The 24832-nt window shown below is 40.1% G+C and overlaps 1 protein-coding gene across 2 annotated transcripts in view; it reads left to right on the top strand.

Moving 5' to 3' along the window:
• The window catches only part of MAP2K4 (mitogen-activated protein kinase kinase 4), a 137048-nt gene that overhangs the window by 17560 nt on the left and 94656 nt on the right, over positions 1–24832 (top strand). For both annotated transcript variants that reach the window (XM_078067930.1, XM_078067931.1), the window contains one exon: positions 16105–16207. In XM_078067930.1, the coding sequence (XP_077924056.1) occupies positions 16105–16207 (103 nt within the window). The remainder of the gene's footprint in view (positions 1–16104; positions 16208–24832) is intronic.

A 24832-nucleotide genomic window follows, 5' to 3' on the forward strand; every position in this document is an offset into this window, starting at 1 on the left:
CATGTCTACTGAAGTGTCTTCAAGCTGACTCTGATTTTCATGATGTCATCCTCGTCTGTGTCAGTCACAGTCTTCTCAGTGATAAGGACTCTTAAAGGCATAACTTCAGACCATTGTCACTCTGGTAAATAAATAAAACAATATTATCAGGTAGCCACTCGGTGTTCAGATCTCCTTAGTGCCATATGGATGCCTGTTTACCCTTGATTTGTTCAAGTGAAGATCTCAACAAGGTCCACACATACTGCATTTGGTTGATATGTCTCTTCAGTTTCTTTCAGTCTATAGCGGTTCCCGCTTCTCTCTTTTTTTCTCTTGTCATTTATTCCTTGAAAAAATTGGGTCATGCATTTTGTAGCATTTTGCACATTTTGGATTTGGCTGATTATATCCTTTTAGTAGTGTTTTACAGGTCCTCTTTGCCCTGTAGCTCCTGTTAATTGGCAGTTAGAGATAGAGGTTTGATCACATAGAGATTCAAGTTTTTGGCAGGAACGCTTTAATAGGTGGTGCTGTGTATTTCTGGTTGCATCACATCAGGAGGCATATGATTTCTGATTGTAGCTCTTGTTAAGATTAATCACTGGGTTTAGGTGCTGTCAGTGAGAAAGGTCCCCATCAGCTATTCACCTGATGGTTTTGGCCATCATCAATCATTTTTGTCTGAATTATTTCGTTAGGGACTGGTTAACTCATACTGCCAAACATTTGTGGGCTCTGCAAATAGTAGCTATACTCAGCCAAAAAAACAGCATTTGTGTTTGGGCATACCATTGAATGCAGATTAAATGAAGCATTAATCATCTCTAACTTAACTGTACCAGTGTTGAAGAAAATGAACGTATGTGTCTCTGGGCACACACATACACACAGACATTTATTGTGCTTTTCTGTACTTTGAGAGAATTGAGACTGGAAATCTATCTATATACCCTGGAACATAAGTCAACCTCTTCTTTAATCGGGGTTCTTTTTCACTTTTTAAAATTCCTTAATCTCTGAAGATGATTAAAAAACATGTCAAATACTCATTCTTGACATTTTTTGGTGAAGTTGAAGAATCAGTGGGTATGTGAGACCAGTTCTGCCAAATTAAGATCCAATTCCAAACTGGAGTCTGGCTTTGTTTATTAATTTCTATTCAGTTCTTAGAATGCTCAGGTCCTCTAGGGCATTGCCTTCCCATTACTTGGGAGCCAGCATTAGTCATCAAAAGGCAGGTTGGTGAGAATAGAAGTAAGTAAGAGTTCTCATCCAGGATATAAAAAAACCTGGGGAACTACTTGGCCTTCCAGTGAACAATTGTCTTTTCAGTGACGGTATAGTCTTGTCCAACAGGTGTCGTTATTCACCCTTCAGTAGCAACAGTGTCTTCCCCAGCTCTTCTTTTTCACTGTGTAGTTACCTGTCTTGTAACTAAATTATCGAAGTCTCCCCTTTATGATGTTCTACAACTGATTTGATCACGTCCAATTTGTAAATAACCAGTTGGAGAAATTGCCTCCGAAGGAAGCAGAAGGGATACAGTGTATCCTCTTTGAGTGCCATTTATTCTAACGTTTCAAAAACCCTCAATTTATAGAATACATTCATAGGCAACAAATAGTATTTGTGTTTGCTAAGAAATGAAAGTGTTACCTCTTAGTGTTTTTTTTTAAACTGGGAGGAATTATTCAGTGGTCCAAAGAAGCTCTTCAAATGCTAATAATGAGAGGAGTATAACAGTGTTGTAGTTGTTGCTTGTACGTGTATAGTCTTAGCTTTGTGTGCAGGATGCTTACTCATTTTCCACCTTTGTTATTTGCTTTGGTAGTAACACAGTTGGATTTGAATTTAAATTTAGATCACAGATTATTACTTAAAAATTAAAAAGTATATATAGTGTAATGCAGCATTGAAATGGAAAAGTCACTTGAGTATACAAAAGATTGTCATGTGTCATGCAACCCGAGGCCGTTAAAAACACCAAGTACCTGTGGTGCCTGGCAGGCTCAGTCAGTAGAGTAGGTGACTCTTGATCTCAGGTTGTGAGTTCAACACCATGTTAGGCATAGAGATTACTTTAAAAAAATTTTTTAAAATAAAAATAACCCCCGCCCCCCCCCCCCCCCCAAAACACCAGATACCTTTTTGAAAGCCAGAACATGGCTGACTAATTTATGTGCCATGAAATTCTGTCAGGAGCATTTCTCTAGCTAAAGCTTCTGGCTAACTCCTTCAGAAAACTTAATTAATTTCTAGTTACACATATTTTCATTGATGAGAAAAAAAAAACAAAACTCAAGCTTGGATTACCCATTTATTCAAGAAATATTTGCATTCTTGTGATACGCTGTTCTGAGAAGTACTGAGTCACTGGAGTGCTAGATCTAATTACCAGTGGTCAGCAATCATCCCGATGAATATTTAGGTTCTGCACATGCTTATATTCAAATGTTGACCGTGTTCCTGAAGAGAGAGGCTGTTATATGGATAAAGGATGACTAGTTAAAAATGATATAGTGTGTTGTTTTGTTTTGTTTTGTTTTTTTTGCCCCTCCTCTGCAGTTACTAAATTATTGCTGAGCTACTGCTGGTGTTTTAGAATTGGGGAAGCTATCTTCAAAATAAGGCTTTACTTCTGCGTTAGGTAGCTCAAGCTACCGGAAGAAGGCTTATATTCCACTGCTTTGCAGTAGTGAGTAGCGAGCGAGTTTGGGTGCAGGTTGTCTCTTCATCAGTACACATAGTCAGTAAAAGTTAACCTTCTTGTCATTTAGGAGTGCCATTTAGTGGTAAAAGATTACCTGAAGGCTCTCCAAATTATCTTAGTTGAATGAAAATATATGCAAAATTATGTATATGAACAAAATTGATTTCTGCCTTTACCTTTCTGGATTCCTAAGGACATATGGTGAAAAAAAAAAGGGATATTACAGGTGAAATTTGATATGCTGGTATGAACTTGTTGCTTTGGGATAAGTGAATTGGGCAATAGATTAAGGGAGTCAAGTGTTTCCTGGAGACCAGGGAGAAGTCAGCTTGGAATAAAAATTTAGCTGTGATCGTTGTGGAGCCAAATAGAAAGGAAAAGAAGTAAATAAGACCCTCTATCTGATTTTCCTGAGCTAGCCTAATGTGTTCATGTATGTTCATTCTTTGCTCTAAGAAGACCTTTCTTAAGTCAACTGAATAAGTTGATAATATATGTCCATTCAGTTTATAAATTGACTATTGATACATATATCAATAGTCACATGTCATGCAACCCAAGGCCATTAAAAACACCAAGTAGAGAAAATATATTCATAAGCCAGATTTTCCTACTTTAATTGAATTGTAATATTTTAAACCTGTTTTTAGGCTTGATTATAGATTTGGATAGCATAAAAAATCAACCACAAGTATTAATGGAAATAAGAAAATATTTCTTCAAACTGACTTAATATTCATCACTTCTCAGTGTTTCAGATGTTGACACTGCAATGTTTTCTGACACCAAGCACTCCTCCAATTTTTTTATGTCATCTGGGTGTCCCAACAATTCAGTTCAATTCTGACAGTACCTAGGTGTAGTTAGCATCAGATCCCCCAAGTTAAAGGGGTCAGCCCCACAAAACTGCCCCCACTTCAGATCCAGCTGCAAATGGGGTGCCCAGTTCTGCTGGGCCAACCGTGAATCAGAGGGCTCCCATGACTCCACCCCCAGGTTCAGTTATTTGCTAGAATGGCTCACAGAACTCAGGAAAACACTTATTTTTATCAGTTTATTATAAAAGAAACAACTCAGGAATAGTAAAAAAAATGGAAGAGATGCGTAGGGCAAGGTATGGAGAGAGGGTGGAGAGCTTCCATGCCTTCTCTGGGTACGTCATCCTCCTAGTACTTTGATTGTTCACCAACCTGGAAGCTCCTGGAACTTGTTGTTTTGTGGGGGACAGGGGGTTTATGGAAGTTGCGTTGTAGGCACAATTGATTAAATCATTGGCCATTGGGTGATGCAACTCAATTTCCAGCCCTTCTCCCCTCCTTGGAAGTTGGGGGTGGGGCTAAAAGTTGCTCTTATCACTAGGTTGGTTTTTCTGGAGACCAGCCCCCCATCCTGAAAGTGGCCTGTGGGGGAGTCCCCCTGCCCTGTCACCTCATTAGCGTAATCTCTGGTTTGGTTGAAAGGGGCTTGTTGTGAAGAGCAAAAGACTCTTCTATCACTTGGAATATTCCAGTGGTTGTAGGAGCTCTGTGCCAGGTACCTGGGACAAGTACCAAGTATATTTTTTATTATATCACAGACACTGTAGCAAAACTACCTTGCACGCAACAGACCCATAGCTTTGAATCTGTAAGCTTTCCATGAGGGCCAGTCTACACTTACACCTAGAAAGAAGAATGGGTACGTATCATTGAGGCAGTGGATGGTTGATTTTCTGTTGTGAGAAGGATCAGTACCCCATCTCCTAGGACCACAGGGGTACCTTCACTATGATGCTAAATTACCTGAGTCTTACAGTTTTCTTTATCCTAACTTACTTGTTAGTGAAGTTCATACGGGACCGAGTCTGGAAGAGTTACTCAGGACTGGTGGGAATCCTCGTTGGTATTTCAGGCAAACAGAGGAAGAAATTAACGTTTGATAAAAACCTGACTTTGTTTTGTGGCTACTATTTTTCTAAGAAAACTCTTCAAAAAGGAGAAGTCCAATCTGGTTGTTTTAGTGGCTCCTCAGTTTGGGTGCTACTGTGAAGATGTTACCTGTCAGCTGAAATGTGGCTCGCCTTGGCCTGTGGCCTGGAGCTGTTCGCTGGAGCTCAGGTCAGTGGCCTTTAGCCAAGAACAGGCTTGTGTTTCCTCCCCTGTGTTGTACAAGTGTTCTTTCCTCCACATCACGGCACATACAAAAAAGGTTTGAAGCACTGATTGAAACAATGCTGATGGCGTAGTTAGGAAATACGGTTAACGTGCTTGTTTCATTTATGGGGGGCTGGAAGTTAAAATGGTAGTGATAGGATGTTGTGGGGTTTCCCAGGCAGGAAGAATAAATGTGGCCTGAGACCAGTGGGCACTTTGGTTCCTTGTTAGAGTTCAGGCCATCTGTTCTGAGAGTCTCTGCTCTGTGATGTGTGCCTCCACTGGATGGTGAGGCGGGCTGGAAGCTAATGGCGTGGGCTCTGGGCTGTTGGTGACAGCCAGAACGAGCCTTGTGACTTTCCTTGCCCCAGTTTTTATAAGTGTACGTGTTATGTGCCTTGTCCCACTAGAAAGATGGCTACCAAGAAGTATGAGTCCGTCATGTGTATGATTTTCCAGAAATCCTAGTATCTTGCTACTGGTACGTGGTCAGATAGTAACTTGAAACCCTGGGGAGCTGATGAAGAGCTTAAATAGAATGTCGAGGGGTCTGATTGGGAGGCAGAGGTCACCACACGGCCTGTGTGTATCACAGAAGGAAGGATCACTGACCATCCTGCACAGCAACTTTTGTTGGGTTTGATCAACACAGCGTTATGTCTCACTTGTCTCCGTGGGGCCCCTGCTGATATGTTCAGAGATTTAAGGCTTAGTGTAAATGCCTTGTGGGTTTGGCCGTTTTAGGCATGACATGGATTTGAAGTGTTCTGAGCACCCAGACAGGGTGCTGGGTACCTTTACCGACTCGCTGTGCTGTGAACATCCCCCCTTCCTGGCTAGGACCCTCAGCACCCTAACAGCAGCTGTGTGTCTGTGGGAATGCAATTTGTGCAGGTGTGTAGCAGGTCAGGCCTTTTTTTTTTTTTTTAAGGTTTTATTTATTTATCTGATAGAGAAGGAGAGCAGGGGAGAGGCAGAGCCAGAGGGAGAAGCAGACTCTGGGCTGAGCATGGAGCCTGACACGGGGCTCGAACTCAGGTTCCTGTGATCACGACCTGAGCAGAAACCAGGAGTCGGATGTTCAAACCAGCTGTGCCACCCAGGCGCCCCCAGGTCAGGTCTGTTGTATGAAGAAAGAGTTGTGAAGGGCGGTGGTAGAAAAGAGAACTCTACATGAGCTGGAGACAAATGAAGAGCTCAGAATTACTAGCACATTCTTTCTCTTCTCCCCTGAACCGGGTGGACCTGTGCTGGCAGTAACGGGTGGCAGCTCTTGGGTATCCGTTGGAACCTTCTCAAGGTGGGTGTGTACCTGGAATTCCCACTCTCAGATTCCCATGGAGGCTGTGCTTCCAAAATCATTGGTGCGTGAATTTTGGAGGGAAGGAATTGTGTTGGATAAGGTTTTCCTGTTTTGCTGGAGATTAAAATATTGTTAACTTTAGCTGATACACCTTAAAAAAATCTCAAAAGATATCATTTGTGAAATATTACCAGGTTTTAGGGGTATGGAAATGTCCCGAGTTGTATGAGCAGAAATATGAAAGTGCCTGTATTTGTATTTTTTTTTTTTAAGATTTTGTTTATTTGACAGAGAGAGACACAGCGAGAGAGGGAACACAAGCAGGGGGAGTGGGAGAGGGAGAAGCAGGCTTCCCGCCGAGCAGGGAGCCCGATGCGGGGCTCCATCCCAGGACCCTGGATCATGACCTGAGCCGAAAGCAGACACTTAACGACTGAGCCACCCAGGCGCCCCACCTGTATTTGTATTTTTAAGGCCATTTTACTTGTTCTCTAGGCCTCAGTAAGTTTGGGTTTAGAGAACAGATTGGTCTCTTAGAAAAATCTGGTTTGAGTATCAAGGAGGTTATAATTGAAACAGAAACAGTAAATGCTTAGTGTATAAAAACGGAAACACAGAAAAGTAAAAAAAAAAAAAAAAAAAAAAACACCCATAATTCTAGCACCTTGAACTAATCACCAGTTGAACTTTTGGAGAATGACCTGTGTGTATATTATAAATGGTTATATGCACATATGCTTCACTAAAATAATTTATCAGACACATTATTTACTGCTTGATTGAAAAAAAAAGACCCTTACTATTAATAACATTTCCTCACATCAGTAGTCTTTTATGGTGTTTTTTGGGTGGTAGTGTAGTATTCCAGTTATGGATGATTTTTCATCTAATTTAACATAAATATCACTACTTTGAATAACTTTCTTTGCATAATCTTTAACTTCCTAAAGGATGACTTCTTAGGAAATGGAATTACTGCATTAATCTTTAAGGACATTTTGAAATGTTTGCAAGATATTGTCCTCCAGAAAGTGGGGCAGTTTATATTCACAGCAATAATTTGTTCATTTATTTGCCTCTGTGCATTTGTTTACTGAATGGACATTAAGGATTTACACGTAAGGTCTAATTCTAGGCATGGAGGCCACCTGTAGAAACTCATAATAGTGACATTGAGCATCATTGAGGCAAAATTACTGGTGACCATAGAGGGGCATGTAATCAATGTCAGAGTTGATGGTTAGTGGAATCCGAGAATGAAGAATCAGTATGAGTTTCTAATGTTAGGTTCGGGAGGATGTTAGGGCATATTGTGTGCTTCATTCCATGAAACTTGTTAAACTCTCCATTTTACTATGATGGAAGATGAGTTAAAATTTTTTTTTTCTTTGTTGGATGATCCCCTTTGGGAGCGAGTTGGGGGCTTTTCAGCCTTCACACTCTCCCTGAGGATTTTTGTTAACCAAACAAGGTCTCCTAGTAAAATGCAGTCTCCAACAAGTAAAATGCTTCCTTTGCCTTTGCCTGGAGTCCACAGAATCTGCTAGAAATTATTACATCTTTGTGTCAGAGCAGTGTGCCCCTTCAGGCACTGACAGAGGACTGACAGAGTCCTTGATATTCCAGATTACAAAAATCTCTCTACCCGGGGAGAGCTGTATGAATCATCTGCCAGAGGTGGGCAAGGTTGAAAGTGAATTATTTCGGTTCTTTCTTTGGCAGCAGAGTCCCCGAGGCCCAAGCTTGTCCGGTGAGGAGAATGTTTAACGTTTAGGAAGCACGGGTGTCAGTGACCTCCCACCCTGGTTCGGGACCTTGCCACTGTAAACCCAGATACAACTGGTAATACAAGGTGGGAGCCAGTGAGTGACAGCTGGCCCTGTCGTCCACAGTAACACCTTTGCTCCTGCCACCCTGCTCTGAGGAGGGGACTGTTAGTCCCATGTGGCAGGAATGGGGACTGTGGCAGAGAGTGAAGGCACTTGCCCAAGAGTATACAGCTAATCCGTGGTGGAGCTGAGTCTCAAGACTAGGTAGCCTGCCTTTACCGCTCCCTATTGGTTTTCCTAGCTTCTGATTGGACACCATTGGGGTGTTGGCTTTGGGTAAGAACAGGGATTTTTATTGGCACAGGAGTTAAAAGGAATCTTCAAAGCAAGCTGAATTTCTTTCTTTCTTTGTTGCTCATATATTTTGTTGGCTTAAAAGGTATCAGGCACATTCCAGTTTTTTCCTTTTTAGGGAATTTAATAATTTAATTAACTTTTCAATTAGGTTTTAATACTTACAGCTAATATCAGAGTAGTTACCATTTTTTCATAGTTAGTGTTTACCAGCCATTGCACTTTTAAGGCGTGTGAATCCCCAGCACGGGCGTCACACTGCAGGTCGGTAAGGGACTGTTTTTCTCTTGGTTTTACGGGTGTGTCGGCTGCTTGACCAGAGAAGCACGCCTGTTTTATCTTGATCAGTATTTCAGTGATAGTCATTTGGCACCTAGCAGAAGTAATTTTCTCCCCTATTCCTGCCATTTAGCCGCCTCCTACCATGTTCCTTTTTAATTTTGCTAGGATACCAAACAGCACAGCCTTTGTGGACAGGTCAGCTGCCGTGTCTGTCTTTTTGTCTGTATTACCTGGCACGACAGCTGGTGTGTAAGTGTGATCTTTCTGCACCTCTGGCCGCGCCAGTTACCCCCCACCCGCCCCGAGTCCATCTTGCACACAAACGTGTTGAACTGGGTGCCGAAAGGGCCTGTCGGCATATTTTTGTTTGTTTCTTAAACTCAGAACAGTCCAGTTTCCAAACTGCTTAGCTGCATGGACGAGTGACCGTGTTTTCTTTTCTTGATGGGAGTTCAGAGTTCTAAGTGAGATTTTTATAAATTTTTGGAACTCGTTCACTCTTTTGTATCAGGCTGGAGGAGGAGACGGACAATACAGTATTAGCTGACAGGGACCCATTTAATATTCAGGTTGCCTGAGCCTCCAGTCTGGGAAGGAACTGACAAAGTCATCCGTTTCTTCCGATTCCGAGTCTCACATCCTTCCTGTCTTGTTCTCTTGAGCTTATCAAATAAGTTAGGGCACTCACCACTGTAGGAATTGTGGTAGGAAAGGGAATGGGGGTAAGTTCTTGTCTACCACTTTATTTCCTCATTTCTGAGATTGTTTGAATATAAAGTTGCTTAGTTGAAATTGTGTGTTCCTCATTTTATAACCAGTGATTGCAGATAATTTAACAAGTGACTTTGGGTACTCTGTTTTGAAAATGAGGTACTAAGAGTTAGAGCCAAGAGAGAAATGAGAATTTCAGGCAGTCTTTTTCCCTCCGTCCCTGGTGGGATGCTCTGGTTCCTGGTAGGTCAGTCACTCATGTTTTTGAAGGTGTTCTACGAGCGACTTGTTCACTGTAGTGCTAGTTCTCACTTTTTCCTGTGCTAGGTTCTAGGAGATCCCTTGTGGGGGCAGTGGGGCTTCCTTAAGAGGGACTGATTCTTACTGCTTTTTGATGCTTCCTCCCTAGCTCCTTTGGCTTCTGAGTAGTGGTTTTAAAGAGCAGCTGTTTAATTTTTATGATTCTGTTTGTTAGTTGGCTGGTGGTTGTGCTGGTCTCGCCTGGGCTCTGTAGCACGTCTGCATTTAGCTAGTAGGTCTGTTGGTGGAGACTAAGCTCAGATGGGATGGCTGGGATCTCTGGACCTCTTGTTGCATGTGGATTTTCATCATCAAGGAAGCTAGACTGAGCTGCTTCATCTTTAGACTTGGTCACTTGGCAAGAGGGTGAACGTGGAAGGCTTAGCTCTGGAAGTCCTACGACATCCTTTCTGCTATATTCTTGGGATCACAGCGAGTCCAAAGCCCAGCCTGATTCAAGAAGTACAGAAATGGACTCCACCTCTTGATGGGAGGAGCAGTAAAGTCACATTGTAAAGAGGTGATTCATTGGTGGCTCTTTTGGTAACAATCTAGCGCATAAAGCACGGTGATCCATTAACATTATATCAAAAAGGCCACCTTCTAGATGCATCTATTGCCCATCTTTCAGTCATCTTTATTGCCATCGGCAATAAGAAATTTTACTGTTGCTTTTTCAGATTTGGTGAAATCACTGGTGTTGAAGATATGTAGATTGACTACAATAGTTTGGAGATGCTCTCCATTCTTACAGGTTGGGTGGGAAGATTCTGGTTCTCTGATTCTTACTGTAAGGATAGCAGAATCTTGCTTTCCTATGATATAAAAGAAAATAAGCCCACTAGGTTGTATGAGAAGGTAGTGCAATGTTGGTAAAAAAAAAAAAAAATCTAATCTAATTCAGTAAATGTTTGTTGAACTGCCATTTTGTTGTAGCTACCCGTTACAGGTGATGTGTAGAATTCAAAGATAAATCAAGATAGTTATACATTTAGAACAGAAAATTGCTCACAATTTGATGATGGGAACAGGCTTGAGAAGGATGGGAGAGGTGACAAGGCAGACCCCATGTAAACATAGCATCTCTCTGAGGACAGGCTGGTTTTGATGTTTTGGAAACTAGAGATAGTGCTTAGGAAATGCTACTTTTTCCTCATTTGTGGAAGGTTGGGGAGGGATAACCTAGATTGCAGAGAGTGGTCATCATCCATAGTTGATTGGTTGGTAGACTCTCAGCTGCTCTTGGATGGAATTTTTGACCAAGGTTGAACTCAACTACTGGGTCAGCGTAGCTGATTGTGGAAAGTGATGTTAAAGATTTGTATTGCTTGAGAAGTTAATGGAGGGAGAATATTCAGGGCTCTTTGTCCTCTTGCTTAAGGCTAAATAAAGTTGAAAGATGTCTTCCTTCCACCGTTAGTATTCTGTGAGTCTGTGAGTTGCTCTCTGGTCAGAAGAAAAGCAAAACACATTCCCAGGCCTTAGTGAGTATGGATATGCTTGGATAAATCCTTGTTCTTCAGAATCATAGTTTAGAATCTTCTTCAAGATCCCATCCTTGATACTGCTTCTCTCATGAGAAGTCTGAAGAAGAAGTTGGATATGGATGATGTAGGAAAGGTTGTTTAAAATTTCTGGATGGTTTCTTAAGACAGAGCTTTGAAACCAGAACCTCAAGGGTGGTGCAGAGAGGTCAATCCCCAGTCTTTGGAGTGGCTGAGCGGGGCATGAGGCTGCTGAACCGACTGTGATTTTGATCCTCCCAGTGTGTTGAACAGGTATCCTTATATTCCGTGTGAGCCACGGCATAAGAAAGTTGGGCAGTATTACCCTAAGGGATATAGCAGTTCCTTGGAAGTATGATGGGATGAGGACAGAGACTGTTGTCCTTAAGAATCAGGGTTCTAGAATACAAACAGCAGAAATATCCTAGCTAATTTGCCCCACATCTGAGTTATCTGGGGCTATCCATGTGAAATTTATTGTTAGACTGATCTAATACACATTTGAAAGCATTTTCTGTATCAGGTGCTGAACTTAGTTTTTAAGTATGCAGACAGCCTTCTCTCACAGGAAGCTCCTTCCATATGAATAATTTAAGATGTTTAATCATACCTGGTTTCTGTCCTGCTCTAGATAAAGAGGAGGCTCTGTTTATCTCTGCTGACTGGTTAGGAATTGATTATTTGGTGACACTGTCACCAAAGGGGGAATTATAATCACAAATATATAATCTCTTTTGATCAACATTTGTTGTACTAATACTTTAATCTCTGTTAGCTTCTAAAAATCTCCACAGGCCATTTGTAGTACCACTTCCTTCCTTATGCCCTTTATCCCTGTGGAAGTTGTTGCAGGCTTTTGAAAAAAAAATCCATGTTGCTCTAATGTCGTATTTGCTTGTAGTTTTGGCTTTAAAAATAAGTGCGTGCATAGTGATGAGTTGGTTGCCTTTAGGGTTTAGGTTTTGCGGGACCTTGAGAAAGAGAAGTAAAGATGAGAAGGATGAGTCCTAATAACATTTCTTTAGGTTTTGCGGGACCTTGAGAAAGAGAAGTAAAGATGAGAAGGATGAGTCCTAATAACATTTCTTACTTAGAGAAATGGGAGAAGAAGAAATGCTGGGGGGAAAAAAGAAAAAAAAAAAGCTCATCAATAGCCAGAGGTAGCCTCACTAAAGTATTGTAAAAGCTGTCTCTTTCTGCCTCTCCCTGAATCTCATTCTTGACTGACTGGGGTCTTCCTTCTCCTCCTCAAGACTGCCTTGTGAGTTAGTCTCAAAATGATCATCCTTTGGAGAGTGGGGAGACCTGCTGGAAGAGCCCACATAACTTGACCTTACCCTACATCCCCTGGCACCAGTTTCAGGCTCTGAGTCAGCTCTGCTTATGCTGTGAACTTTTATAGAATTATTTAGCGCGTTTTGTTGGTAGACGATCAGAATATATGCTTGGACAGTTCTCAAGATGGTTGCAGATGTGTTTGAAGCGTGGAGTGTGTCCACATCTAACTTATGGAAGCCACATTGTGCTGCATTTGTGTGCTTGTCCATTTATGCAGGAAATGTCCTTTAAAGGCCCCCGTTTATTTTTGTTTAAATGTGAATGCAGTGCTGAGAAAGCATCTCTGTGTGTGTGTTTATATAAATATTTATTTTCAAGGAAGCAGTTCGAGTGAGTTTTCATTGTTGTAATAGAATTTATCTGCCTGCAGAGGTTAGCTACTGTCCCCTCAAATTCAGCTTTTGAAGAAAGGGCCAATTTTGGTGTTTTTCTCTGGATGGTTTTCATGATGATTCTTTGTTCTGTTATTGTCCTGCCTTTGATCCTAGTGTGTTTTCAGTTTTTCACCATATAGAGATTGTCGTGGTTTCAGACACACCACGTGACAGTTGGTATTCAGCTTTTGATTTGGGGAGTTTCTGGGCATTGAGCTCATTCAGATTTATGATTACAAAGGTCCTTACCTTATTTTTATCTCCAGAAACCTTGCCCTATAAAGTAACATTCGTAGGTTCCAGGAATCGGTTAGGACCTGGTGTCTTTGAGGGCCACCATTTTCACTTACATCTCACAGTACACATCCGACCCGTGCACAAAGTACATTCACCCTGCTCCGGCATCCCCCGGAGTGTCAGCTCATTACAGTGTCAGCTCAAACCCACATCTGATCTAGACACCATCTGCTCGACAGGCTCCAGTCTCCTCCTCAGAATCATCCGTATCAGGTGTGGGCGAGACGGAGCACGATCCATTGTGACACAGAATTCCTCTCCCTCTGCAGACCTGGAAACAAGACAGGTCATTTGCTTCCAAACCACCGGGGTGGGTCAGGCTTTGGAACCTGGTTCTAGAGAGACTGGTTCAAAATGGGAGAACACTGAAGGAAGAAAGGAGGCCATGGACCCAAGCAGTTTCCAAATCTAGCAGGCAGATTCCGTTAGGTTGCAAGACCTGGGGACAGTCCTCTGCCTCTAAATTTCCCGAAGACACATTTCTAAGAAGCAAAAGAGCATTTTCATGAAAAGTTTTTTCTTGTATATTGCTGAACCTTTCATGAGAAAAACTTCTCTCAGTTTACTTTTTTACCAGCAATGTATTGTACTAGTGATTCTTTTACCTGTCACATTGATTAGCACATTATCATTGAAAAAAATTGGTGTATGTATAAAATGAGACCTAAGCTTTGCCAATTTCACATGAACAAAACCTTTTTTTTTTTCTTTTTTAAGATTTTATTTATTTATTTGAGAGAGAGAGTGCGTGGAGGGTGGGGGGGTTTGGGAAGGGGCAGAGGGAGAGGGAGAGAGAGAATCCCAAGCAGACCCTTCACTGAGCAGGGAGCTTGATGTGGGGCCCAATCCCAGGACCCTGAGATCATGACCTGAGCCAAGATCATGAGCTGAGCCGAAATCAAGAGTCGGCCACTTACCGGACTTAACAGACCAGGCACCCCTTGCATAAATAAAACTTCTAACTGTTTTTGGTGTTAGTGAGTGCCTTTCATAATTTTTTCTGTTTTGCTTTACTGTTCATACCCTTGCCAATTTTTCTATTTTTCTTGACTTGTGTGATGTCTTTTTATATTTAGAATTTCTCATTTTGTATTGGAAGGATTTTCCCCAGCTTTCATTTAAATTTTTTTAAGTTTTGGTGGTTTTTTTTGGTAATGTACAGAGTTGGCTTTTCAATGCAGCCCAGTTTGCTGTAAAAAGAGTACCTTTTGCACGTATAGGTTGACTGTCCTTCCTCCACTTGCTGTCAAATAAAACTTAATTTAAAACTCTTATGAGGATATGTGTTAAAATTGATATAAATCTAATCTGGGGAAAGTTGACCTCTTACAGAATAGGTTCTTATCATCGGGAAATGTTAAGTCCCTTCACGTACTAAAGATTTTTAAGTTACTCAGGAGAATATTACCATTTTCCTCATAAAGATGCTACATATTTCTGGCTACATTTATTTTTTGCTACTATTATAAATGGGATTTTTTTCCATTATTATTTTCAAACAAATTTGTCTTGGCATAAATTAAAGTTATTTCTCTTTAATAATTTGATAACCAGGAACATTTACAACTCTGTAGAGGGGGCACCTGGGTGGCTCAGTCGTTAAGCATCTGCCTTCGGCTCAGGTCATGATCCCAGGGTCCTGGGTTCGAGCCCCGCACCGGGCTCCCTGCTCAGCAGGGAGCCTGCTTCTCCCGCTCCCTCTGCCTGCCCCTCTGCCTACTTGTGCTCTCTCTCTGTCAAATAAATAAATAAAAATCTTTAAAAAATAAAATATATGTTTGGTACCTGAATGGGCAAGTTACATGGGAAATTCAGGTTGTAGTATGCTTACTTCTGAAAATGTGTCTGGTCTTCTTGGGAATTCACGTTATCCTGCAGACAGGCCCATCCCCGAGAGCTGATCCAGGAGCCACGGCCAGGAGCTCTGTGCTCTTGTCTGCGGTCCTGCCCAACTGGTATGGCACATTCAGACTTGCAGATCTCACCGAAAGCACCAGGCCGAACAGAATGAGCCCCTTCATACATCTTCCAGATCCACTGGGGTGGGAAAGTGTTTGGATTGCAGAGGAGTTGTTTGAGAAGGTAGATAAAGGCATAATAAACTGTGAAGAGTATATGCTGGAAAAGTATCCTTAATATACCTGTGTCTCCATACAGTACAATCCCAAAGAAATGATTTTTAAGATTTATTGACATAGTCATGGTCAATGAGCAAAGCATGTTACAAAACGTATTGTGGTCTGATTTTAATTGTAGAGAAAAAAATGTGTATCTACATAAGGGCAGTAGTTTCTAAGAGACAATGATTATTCTGGGATAATTGGACTTAGAAATGTATGTAATATACAAATATTTTTAAAAACCCATATATTCTGTAGGTGTATATATAATATTTTGTATATTTTTGTTTTCTTTATCTTTTCTGAATTTTCCGGCTTTTCTGTACCAGACATGTTTTGTTTGTATGATATAAAACAGTGTTACCTTACCTCCCTATCCCAAAGAAATTGCTCCAAATAAGTGATTATTTGAAATACCCGTGTTACCAACTTCAAGCTGACAGTGCCATGATGGTTTTGTTTTGTTTTTTTTTTAGCTCGTTATGGTTGTAAACTGCTTCTCGGATTCTTCACTCAGTTGTTCATATTATGTTTGAGGGAAAATCATTTTATTAAATGAAGGCGTTGAAGTGTAACCCTGGAAAGGTGGTAATATTTTAGTATTTTCAGTGTATCTGTTGAGGTATATGATTTTTATAGAGGTATTTTCATTTGCAGAAGTGTTAGCATCTCTGAACAATATAAACTTGAAGCATTGTTTTCTATTGTATTGGAGCATAATGGGTGATTTGTGGTTAATAACAACTTTAGTTCATTTCTATTTACTTTTTCTTAATTCTGAGAAATTCTTTGTTGCCTTTCAAAATATGATATTAACTGTATGTTAAAACAAATTTTTCTGCTTTTTGGTGTGAATTTCTTATGCCCTCAGAATAGTATCTGTTTTATAGTACTTGAAACTTTTACTTTTTATTTGTTATTTCTTAGGTAAACGCAAAGCACTGAAGTTGAATTTTGCAAATCCACCTTTCAAATCTACAGCAAGGTTTACTCTGAATCCCAACCCTACAGGAGTTCAAAACCCACACATGTGAGTATTCCTGGTAATCAACTAAAAGGCTCAACTCAAGCAGAGGTTTCAAAGTTAATTGTATTTTATGAATTTTTCCAAGTCGAGGTGTTGGTATTTCCATTATCTTATGGGCCATTTGAAATATTACTCTTTGAACTTAAGTAGAAAGCTGTTGATTCTGTAGCCTGAAGTAGGTGCACACAGTTTTCCTTGTTAAAGTTTACTTGGGGGGGAAAAGAGCGGAAGATCTGGATATGTTGGTATCTTTTCAGTTTTTCTCTCACTGAACTCTGAGAATATTGTTTAAAGCTTTCCTTCTGGATCTCCAGTTAAATTGTAAGTGGTGTTTAGGAAACGTACCTCTCCCCTGTGCACCTGCACAAATCGTCCCCGCTTATTGGGTGATCAAGCAGAGCCCCGTCCCGGATAGATGACACTCCTGTGAGGTGTTCACGTCACAGTACACGGAAGGAATGTGTGTGTGTCGGTGTACGGGTATCAGTGATTACTTTGAGATCATTCCCTAAATATATGCACATACTTTTTCCCTAAATATTTTTTATTAAAATACAAAAATGATGTTTTAGCATCTCACTGAAGGTCACTTAAAGTTTTAGAAACATCTGTTAATTTAAAACAATACTATCAGAGTAATACTTATAGACCTTTGAAGTGATGTATTAAATGACGATGCCTCCCTCCTCCCCCGTAAGACCTATCAGGAGCATGAAGGGTCAAAGCCGGTGGCTCTGCATTTATATATACCCATAAAAATAATTCTTACGTACTTCTGGTATCGAGAACAATAAAGCAAACGATGGGAGGTCTGGTTAAAAAAGCGGTGAGAGTATATTATCTTGTAGTTTTTAATAATTCCTCAACAATTTTTATTCAAGCCTTATTAGACGACACATATATTTATGCTTCCCCAAAAGGGCACATTTATTGCTGGTTCCTTTCCTTTTGACATCTGGCATACAGTGTATTTGCAAACAGTAACAAATTGGTAGAAGGTAGAGTGTTCTGCAGTAGGAATGCTGAAAATGTATTGTGATTTTTAAAACATCAGTGTGCAGAAGGGAGCAATGTGGATGTGTGTACATGCTTTTAGACTTTCACCTGTAACTTTAAAACAGATGAAAACTGGAGTAACAGTTCATTTGCCTGGGAATCGTGTCTTTTAATTTTATTAAGTTATACAATCATAATGAGATTTCTTGTTGGAGCTCAGCTTAGAGTCCTAGCCTCTTTACCTCCTTTGAAACATCGAGTGGGGGCTATGTTGAGGAAGGAAACTCTTAGTACCTCTTAATTAGTCAGAGCTCTGGCAGCAAGGAAACATTCTTAAAAGAACCTCCTTCCTCATTTCCTAGAATTTCTAGGGAAAGCTAGTACAAAACTAATTCTTGAACATGGTCTATTTCTGTTTCCTTGATAGCTAGCTGAACCACGTATTCAAAGTCTAAGAAAGAAAAGATATGTAGTTATTGCCAGACTTAACAGCTCTTTCTTTCTTTCTTTTTTTTTTTTTTAATCTCTTTTGGACACAAAGACAACCTGACTTTCATTTAGAATTGCAAAAACATTTACGTACTTATACTCTCTTCCTTTGAGAGTTTCATGTATTAGGGAATTCATGGACAAGATCTTTTTTTTCTCCCCCAAATAGTAAACTGGGTGAAAAAAAGCTTTCTTCCAAAGCTTGAGTCGATCAATTTTTTTTTTTTTTAAACATACCACTTCATAATATTCCTATAACCACCTAGGGTTCTTATCTTTTGTCTCTTCCCAGCACATGTTAAAAGTTTGAGAGGACATGGTAATAAGCATTTTTACTTTATGATAGAATCTTTAGGGGCGCCTGGGTGGCTCAGTCGTTAAGCATCTGCCTTCGGCTCAGGTCATGATCCCAGGGTCCTGGAATCGAGCCCCGCATCAGGTTCCCTGCTCAGCGGGAAGTCTGCTTCTCCCTCTCCCACTCCCCCTGCTTGTGTTCCCTCTCTCGCTGTGTCTCTCTCTGTCAAATAAATAAATAATATATATATATTTTTTTTTAAAAGAATCTTTAGATTTTGATTCTGGTATGTAAAAATTTTAGATCCAGACCTCCTTTGAATTTTATTATTGCACTGGTCTGTTATTATGTAGATCAGGAACGGGTAACTACTAGCATTGATACTGGTCAAAGACATTTGTTTCACTACTTAGGGCAGCATATCTCCTTGACCTCCCTACCCCCTTCCATAAGGGATCCTTCTGTGTTACTCCTTTGAGTTGTACTATCAGGCAGTAAAAGCCACTGTCGGCCACTGTCTGGGACGGGTAGTTTGCAATTAGAAAATATAACTTGCAGTATGTGAGTGTTTCAAAAAGATACCTCTGTGTCACTTAGCTGTATTTCCTCCTTCTAAAATGTCCTTGAATTTTAGTTACAGATATAAATAGAAAACTTGCTCATGAATTTAGGAAAAGATAAGATGAAATGTAAGCAACTAAATGAAGTTAAGATATGCCCTAGGAACTACCTTCACATCCGTCTGGCATTTGATGTCTCCCGGGTGCAGAGTCTGTAGAAGATTTAAAATTTTAAGACCGTGACCTTATTTTCTGAGAACCGACAGTTTAAATAAAATTCTAAGAAATAAAGTTGGGTATAGCAATTCAAGAAGTGAGGCATAAGGTGATCCAGATTGAATGTCAAATGGGTGGTGCAGGAGGGGGTAAGATCACTTTAGGATAAACAGCTTGGTGAAACACTTCACAGAGGAACAAGATTTGAATTAGGTTTTGAAGACACGTAGAGAGGGGAGAATGGCATTCTGGTGAGTGGATGTAGAAGATCAGTTTTGGGGACTATGTATAGATCTGTTTAATTATAGCAGAGATGTTACTTATAGATTACCTATTTCTGTCACTGGAAACTTTTAGCATTTTTTTCTTTATTCTTGGTGTTCTGTAGTTATATGAAGATACATCTAGGTCTGGATCATCTTTCTGTACACTAGAATTTAGTTTCAAGATTCATGTATCTGTTTCTGAGAAAATTTTGCTTTTCTTTTGATTGATTCCTTCATGTTTTTCCTAGTCTCCTGTTGTTTGGACATTGGACTTTCTGAATTTCCTGGGTCTGTGACTTTTTTCCATACTTTTTATCTTTTTGTTTTCTTTTTCTATAGATCTCCCTCTAGATCTCTCTTTCTTTCTTTCTCTTCCTTTCTTCCTTTTTTCCTTTCTTCCTTTCTAGAAAGAGAGAGAGCGCACATGACTGGGGTGGGGAGGGGGGCAGGGGAGGGGCAGAATGAGATGGAGAGAGAGACTCTTAAGCAGGCTGCACTTGCAGTGCAGAGTCTCATGTCAGGCTCAGTCTCATGACCCTGAGATCGTGACCTGAGCCGAAGTTAAGAGTTGGATGCTTAACTGACTGAGCCACTCAGGCGCCCCCCTTTATTTTCCAATCCTTCTATGAAATATTCTATTTTGGCAATTGATTTTAACTTCCAGGAGTTGATTGTGGCTTCTTCTTAGTATCTTATTCTTAATTTATGGTTGTAAAATCTGGAATTTTGAAGATCTTTCTCTATCCACTAGGCAGTCCATTTCTTCAAGGGTCAGTTTTTCTTTAATCTTTGTCTTTGTTCTTTGTATTAGTTTTTTTCCATGTGTCTTGTAATTCTTGGTTGTCTACTGATAGTTGAGGATGAGGAAATTAGAAGGCTGATTGGTAGCTCTGGTATAGGTGGTCAACTGGTGGACTTGACTGCTTTTCTGTGAATGGTTTGAGAGCTGGCTGTTAGGTCAGGAATATTCAAATGCCTGAATGAGTAGGGCCAACATTCACCCTAGGAGGACTCATTCTCTCCAGATAATATGTTTATTTTCCTTAAAGATATGCCCTCTTTCTATTTTGGGGGGAAGGTGGAGAGAAAAGGAAGAACTGACTAGACCTTTCTTACAGAAAGAATTTTAATGAACTCTTCTGCTTCTAGGTGTTCATACCTTCAACTTTGCATCCTCTCTACAGCCCTGTTGGGATCATTGTTTATTTCTCATCTCTGCTGCATGTTCCCCTCCTACAATGTGTTATGGGTAGTACTTTTCTCTATTACTGTTTCATTCTTTTTTTTTTAAGGGAATTCTCTCCTTTTTCTTTTTTTTTTTTTTAAGTGATGGGCAGGGTTCAAATTTTAATGAAGATGAATTTTTTTTTAAGATTTTATTTTTAAGTAATCTCTGCACCCAACGTGGGGCTCCAACTCACAACCCCAAGATCAAGAGTTGCACGCTCCACTGACTGAGCCAGCCAGGCGCCCCATTACTGTTGTTTTTTTTTTTTTTTAACTGCTTATTATGGTAAGTTGCAAATATATCCAGAACTAGAGAGTGATAGATGGATCTGTATGTATTTATCAATCAGCTTTAGAAGCTTCAGTAGTTAATGTTCAGTGGTTAATTGGTTTTATCTGTTCCTCCACCCTCCTTATTTTTAACCAAACCTCAGACATGATTCCATCTATAACTATTTCGACATATATTTCTAAAAGATAGGGACTCCTTTTTAAAATCATAATCACAATACCATTATTATATCTAGTAGAATAAATAATTCTTTAATATCATCATATAAGTAGGTTACTTCATAAAAATTTTTTTTTTATAGTTTGAAGCAGGATCTAAAGAAGGTCCTCCACTGCAGATGGCTAATAAGTCTTTGAGACTATGAAGTCCCTTCTCTTGGAGTTGATTAGTTTTTGCTTTGTCTACACATTTTTGTCTGCTTTCAGGCATTCAGAAATTTGCCGAAATCTCTGTTTCTTCATTGTTTCTTCTTTTTTTTTTTTTTTTTTTCCATTGTTCTTTTCCTGTGAGTCCTTAGAGAGTGAGGAGACAACCTGAACAGGAAATGTAGGTTCTTAATTATCACTGGTTAAAATTATAAGTATTTCCCACACATTAAAATAGAAAAAGGTATTGTAATAGAAACTCTTGAAACTACTACCTGGATGTAGCAGATGTTAACATTTGTCCGTTGGCTCTTTAAATGAAAGATTAAGCTGTAAACATAAAGAGTATATAAGGAAAAGCTAAAGGAAAAATGTGTGGCTACGTTTTAATTTCTCTCAGGATTGAATTATAGGAGGTGCTATAGGTCTCCCTGGTACCACAGGGGTATTGTTATAAATATGGCAGACTTGTGCTACGGTCTTGTTCTGTATATAAATTTGGCATGAACAGAAGTTAGGTATTCTACTGTTAGGTCTGTGCTTTCATCCCACTGAGTAACTGTGTGAGTGCTGTCGGCGCACCGAATCGTTGAGAGTGCACCAAGTACAACTGTTACCCTGAAAGAACAGCCCTTTCATCTTCCCAGCATATCAGAATTGTACAAGAAGAAACATTAGCTTCAATGCTGACATGAGAAATAAATAATGATGAGGACAGATACATTTTGGGGCTTGAGCTAAACATTTTGAAACCATATGTTCTAAGTTTAAAGGAATCTCTTTGTTGAGACCAAGAAGATGTCTGGGATCTCATTTATCTTCATTACATTTGAGCACAAAAGGCTCACTTGTGCTATCGAACATCTAGGAAGTAGTTTTAAAGAAGTTTTAAAGTCCCCAGTTAATAACTAGTGGTGTTCTTAATTTCATGATAACTCTACCCAGTAGAGCTTTATGGTAAAGCATAGAGCAACTACAAATTATCTAGCCACTATTCCCAGTGAAATTATGGATACCTTATCTTTTAAACTTTATTATTTTGAATTAACCATTTTAGTTAATATTGAAGTCCTGGTTTCTAGCTCAGCATCATCAGCATCATCTCTGTGACCTTGAGTGTGTCACTTAGTGCTTTGATGTCAATTCATGTGTTGAATTAGAAGTGACTTTCGTAATTTTATTTTATTTATTTTTTTGAAAGAGAGAGGGAGTTGGGAATGGGAGGGGAGTGGCAGAGGGAGAGAGAGAGGTTTTTTTTTTTTTTAAAGATTTTATTTATTTATTTGGCAGAGAGAGACACAGCAAGAGAGGGAACACAAGCAGGGGGAGTGGGAGAGGGAGAAGCAGGCTTCCCGCGGAGCAGGGAGCTGGATTTGGGGCTTGATCCCAGGACCCCGGGATCATGACCTGAGCAGAAGGCAGACGCTTAACGACTGAGCTACCCAGGCGCCCCAAGAGAGAGAATTTTAAGCAGGCTCCACGCCCAGTGCAAAGCCCGACTTGGGCTCGATCTCAAGACCCTGTGATCGTGACCTGAGCTGAAATCAAGAGTTGGATGCTTAACCGACTGAGTCACCCAGGCACCCCGTGACTTTCATTCTTTTAGATGGTGAATTAGGGGAGCGAGAGAAAGCCAGGTTTGGGCTACTTTCTTCAAATAAAATGTTATGGACAAGCCTCGTAGGCTAAGTGTTTCTGAGGAGGGAGAGAGCTCTATAGTCTTAACTGCCCTCATTCCCTAAAGTAGCCCCTTAGGACACCTCTGGTTAATTCCTAAGTGTGAAAACCATGAGTCTACATGAGCTTAAAAGTTTTTTTCCTCATCTCTGAGATTTTTTGATGGTCTCGTAATTTGGAATCTCTACACTTCTGTGGTAGAGCACTTTCACAAAATGGCAGTCATGGTAGAAATATTTATAGGTACAAAGTAGTACTCCAAAATTGAAAACACCAGATGTGTGAAATACTAAGGGGTCTTTTAACTTTTGGCTGATTTAGATTTACTGCTGCAAACTTTTTCTTTCTGACTGTCTGTTCTAAATATACATAACACAACATTTACCATCTTAACCACCATCTTAACCATTTCCAGGTGTACAGCTCATTGGCATTAAGTATATTCACATTACTGTACAGCCGCCATTACCGTCCACCTCCAGGACGCCTTCATTTTCTCCAACTCAAAGTGTATTCGTTAAACACTAACTTCCCCTCCCTCTTCCTGCTGGCCTTGGTTCTACTTCGTCTCTGAATCTGGTCATTCTAGGCACCTCGTATAAGCAGAATTATACAGTATTTGTTCTTTTGTGTCTGGCTTATTTCACTCAACATAACGTCTTCACACTCTATCCATGTGTAGTATGTGTCACAATTTCCTTTTTAAGGCTGAATAATACTGAACTTATATATGGCATCTTGTTTATCTGTTCATACGTTGATGGACACTGGGGCATTTCTACCTTTTGACTCTAGTGAATAATCCTGCTGAGTGAGATCATCTTCCAGAGCTTGCATTATTGTACTTCTTAAAGTTCAGACGTATTTAATCTTTTCCTCAGTCCCACATCCTACCTTGTGCACCTGATGGTTGTGGTACGTCTCCTTAAGTTAGAGATTCACGGGAGACAGGATTCTCAACAGAGCGTAGCGGTAATAGCTGTGGTTGAACTGAATCTCTGTGTGGGCCCCCACCCCCCACCCCCACCCCTGGAAATGCACTAGTATAATTCTCCTCAAGCTGGATGTTTATAGCTGAGATATTGGCTGTTTGTTCTGGAATATTTCAAGAAATTAATAATAAATGCTGTTGAGTTGCTTGTCTACTAAAAATGAATTTTGTTTTGGTGTTCTAAAGTGTCTTTGTTCTTGAGCCAGACACTTAGGCTGACCTTGAAAGGTGTCCCTGATTCTTTAACCTATAGAGACGCAAAGCTCTGTTCTTTAAAGAAATGTCCGATTTCTTGGTTTTTCATGAGCTTTTCAACTGTTTCTGATCTGGCAGCAAGACTTTGAGTTGCGATTTAGTTCAGAATGCTGTAGAAGTCCTTTGCTTTTGTATTGTGGGCATACTTCCGGAAACCTCTCTATTAATAGGGAGTCATACTATTTAAAGGAGACATCGTATCTTTTCAGTGTGTTCTTTTTTATTATCGTTTACAACTGAGTCGGTAAGATTACATTACTGTTCTCGTTCAAATTTGTTTTCCTCAGAGTTAATAATTTCCCCATTTAATGGTTCACTGTGAATCTTCTCTCAGCATGAAACAGTAGGTGATCATTCAGTTCTTCTTTTTTTAAGAGTTGTCTATCCAGCCATAATCTTGCTGTAATCTGGAGTGGTTGCATATTAGGCTAGCTTCATGGCTGTTGGCATTGGTTTGTGAATGTCTGTGTTACTCTCCTGATTTGGATTCCCTGGCTTGGGATTTCATGTATGTATATATGTCTTTCTGTCTTTCTTTCTTTCTTTCTTTTTCATTGGTTTTTAGTTTCCCTCCATTTTGAGGAATTATGTATCTTCTAATAGCTTCCTGAGATAAGTTTTCTTTCCTAGTAAGTAGGGTTTTGGGGTCTTTGCAAGTCTGAAAATGCCTTTGTCTAACCCTCTTGATAGATTAGTAACTTTATTGGCCTTAGAATTCCGGGGTAGAAATTGTTCTTCAGAGTTTTGAAGGCCTTGCTCTAATGTTTTCAACCTTCCAGGGTTACTCGTAAAAACTTACATGCCACTGTGATTCCTGAGCTCTGGAATGTGACCTGTTTTTTCCTTTGTGGATGACTGTAGGGTTGGGCTTTTTCCCCCATGTCTGAAATCTCACTTTCCTGCTTTGGTTTTATTGTCCTTTCTTTTCTCCTCTTCCTTTCTTCTTTCCTTCCACTGAGCTCTTGGTGTGGTCTCTTTCAAACCACTATCTTTCATTCT

The sequence above is a fragment of the Halichoerus grypus genome, chromosome 2 (assembly GCF_964656455.1).
Source record: "Halichoerus grypus chromosome 2, mHalGry1.hap1.1, whole genome shotgun sequence".
NCBI lineage: Eukaryota > Metazoa > Chordata > Mammalia > Carnivora > Phocidae > Halichoerus > Halichoerus grypus.